The 3,417-nt window shown below is 28.7% G+C and overlaps 1 protein-coding gene and 1 pseudogene across 1 annotated transcript in view; both read left to right on the plus strand.

Annotated features, from left to right (window-relative positions):
- Positions 1-1,352, plus strand: LOC115233901 (annotated as a pseudogene).
- A 1,978-nt stretch (positions 1,353-3,330) lies between these two features.
- Positions 3,331-3,417, plus strand: part of LOC115233902 — a 3,302-nt gene continuing 3,215 nt past the window's right edge. Inside the window, exon 1 of the mRNA XM_029804535.1 lies at positions 3,331-3,348. Coding sequence (XP_029660395.1) covers positions 3,331-3,348 — 18 coding nt within the window. The remainder of the gene's footprint in view (positions 3,349-3,417) is intronic.

A 3,417-nucleotide genomic window follows, 5' to 3' on the forward strand; every position in this document is an offset into this window, starting at 1 on the left:
ATGAAGACTTTGGTAAAGGTAACTTTATTCATTTTCGATTCTGCTACGTCTAAATAAATAGTATTACAAAACATTTTAAATCTCATGTATTATAATAAATAAAAAATATATATATATATTCTTATAGCTAATTTGTACTTATAATGCAAGTTGTGGAAAAATTTTCAAGACACATTTTAAAACAAATTATTTTGAATAATTTTTTATAAAAATAATTGTATGTTTTTTAAAGAGTAAAATAAAAATTAAATAAATATTTATTTATAGATCGTGCTTTTATTTGCCATTGCGTCTGTGGTAGAGTTAAAATCAGATTCTAAAAAGCAAAAGCGCGGAGTGGCATTTATTGGACCGTCTGATTTCTTTGGGAACGTGCCAGCATTCGGTCCTGCATCGTGGGCTCCCTCGAATTTTGCGGCTTCAGCCTGGAATCCATCGAGCAATTCAGATATAGCGCTTGCTCAAGTTCAAGCTCAAGCCACGCACAATGTGGCACTTCAGGTATCAGCATTTATCATGTATTTGTATGTCGTTGCACAATAATGCAAGACATACAATCGTATTCAAATCTTGAAAAATATATTAGCTATTAATTTACTTAACAGGCTTTGAAGGATCCGGCGCCTGGTACACCCAGTATCGCATATCCGCCGGAAATTCTAAGAGCAATTCAACAGGCAAAAGACGCGAACAATAATGTTGCTATGGCCCAGCACAAAGTGGCGGAAGCGAAGCAAGTCGCGTCGATTCAGCAGAAAATTGCATTAGCAAAGGAGGCAGCAGCAAGGGAAGCTGCCGCAAGGTACGAATAATTATTTGATTTTGTTTTACATTTGGCATATTCCCACAAGCCATGACATTATATCTTACGCTATTATATTTTACGCAGGTCGCAAGAAATTTTCCAACACGTTGAAGCCGAAGCTAAAGCCAGCGCTCGGCAACTTGTAGCGCTGCAACAGAGATTAGCAACCCTGAAAGGGGCTGCAGCAGCTGCACAGAGGGTAGCGGCAGCGAGAGAAACCGCTGCAGCTATAGCGATTCAAAGAAACGCAGCAGCAACTGCTGCGGAACTACAAAAGCAGGATGTTGATAAACAAATTAATCAGAGCGAACAGGAAGCTAAGGTAGTAATATACATATAAATTTCAAAATACATTATTTTTCAATGCATCTTATTCTATAAAAGTATTATTATATTATTTCTTATTTTATGAATATAAATTCAACACTCCTAATATAATCATGTTTAATCACAGGAAAGGGATATATTAGCTGCGAAAGAAAATGCAATAGCAGCTGCGGTTCATCAAGCGAACTTACAAAAACAGCAGCATTATCCTTGGGATTGAAAATTATTTTATGTTACATGTATTTTGCGTATATCAATATAAGAGAATACATTTAGAATATATGGTGGCGGTACATTAAGGAACATCTAGACAGTCATATGAATATTTTGTAATTATTACGCATAAAAATTGTTTTACCAATAAAAGTTAATATACAATTTATTTTACGGATTTTAATCAATAACCTTACTCCTTTTTTAAGTATTTACACTTTTTTAATATAGCAATATATTAATATGTGTTTTCAATTTATATATATGTTTGAAATTATAATAAGCTTATATATTCTTATAATTGGAAACTTGCATAGATAAATAGAGATACCGTTTAGTTAATATGCATATAAAATTCTCGTTTGTAATTTATTGTTTATATATATGAATTTTTTTATTATAAACAGTATATATACGATTATATAGTTATATATGACACAGTATATATAGTTGAATTAAATCATAGTATCTTATTTTAATCCGAGTATGACATAAACGGTGGATTATGATTATAGAATTAGTTTTCAATAGCGATGCAGCGAAAATCCTAATATGTCATGTGTAGTTATCTGTCAATTTTACAAATTTATACCACAATTTTTTTTTTTTTTTAAAGATCTTTAAAACGAGAAGTGTAACTTGAAAAAATTTGCTATTCAAAATCTTTTAATTTTATTTATCTCTTTCTTTTTTCTCTTCTAAAGATATGCAATTTCTGCATTATTTTAAAAAATTAGCTCTATAGTATCATAAAAATACCACAATCTTCTGAAATAGAAAAAGATATTATTTACTCTGGATGTGTGTAACTGATAAATTGTTCTATACATCTCTTTTCTTTATTTTTCCTCATAAAGCTCATAGAATATCGAGGTAGAGACAATTAAGAAGCAACATCGAAGCAGAATATCGAGGTAGAAACAATTAAGAAGCAAGAATCAAGATAGCACAACGTATGCTTCGAATATTTTCACTTAAAGTCAATTATATAAATTTTTTTAAATCTCGAAAATAAAAATCTTAAAACTTAATACTTTTTATATTTTTATATGTCTTCGTATAAACATAATTAAAATCATTTCTCTCTTTATAAAAGGAAATATATTATATTATAAAAATGAAGTAATACGCTAAAGTAATAAAAACAGAATTTATATTTAAATTTATTTTTATTTTAAACATTTATAATAATTTTAACGTAAATTGTGTGTGTCTAATTTCATACTCTTTTGGATTTAACAGACTTGATTTAAAAACTGTTACTTTAAATAAATTTTACATGTATTTTTTTATTATATTATACTATATATTTATATTATGACAATTTTTTCTTTCTCTTCTCTTTTCTCTTTTTTCTTTTCCTTTATTTAAACATACTTTATAATCTTATTTTGATACACTTTGCTAATTAAAATACATATTTATTTAATCAATGTACATTTTTCATTTTTATAATATAATATATTTCCTTTTATAAAGAGAGAAATGGTTTAAATTTTATTTATGTCATATATAAAATAAAAATAAAAATATTTTATAATTACCCATATTCTAGTTTCACTTTCATCGAACAACAAATGCAGACAATACTTATCAAGAAGGTTGAAAGTCCTCTCAATATCTATTAACTAAATTTATCTAACATCTATGTTCAAGATAGCGGAAGTGCTTGCTACATACTCACTATTGGATAACTACTTCCTGATATCGAGGACAAGATATGATCTTTGTCTATCAATTTCCAGGCCATAAGTGATTTAGTGAATGTATAGTATACATCTTTCAAAAAATTGTCATTAGATAATGAGAACCTATAATTCTGTCTTCGATTACATGAAATTTTAACCTACACCTTTAATAATTTTAATTAATTCTGTGATGTGAATCTCGGAGACGCTGTAGCATTCTCTCTCGTATCACAGGTTGTATATATATCAGGAGTCTACCGTGGAAGATTCAGTATCATCAACAGTATTCCGTTCAAGATGAAGACTCTAGTAACGGTAATCAAACAGTTCAAAATTTTTCGCTTTGCCAAGCACAAATTCTTATGTTTTCCATTTTACAATATA

The sequence above is a fragment of the Formica exsecta genome, unplaced genomic scaffold (assembly GCF_003651465.1).
Source record: "Formica exsecta isolate Colony F162 unplaced genomic scaffold, ASM365146v1 scaffold191, whole genome shotgun sequence".
Classification (NCBI taxonomy): Eukaryota; Metazoa; Arthropoda; class Insecta; order Hymenoptera; family Formicidae; genus Formica; species Formica exsecta.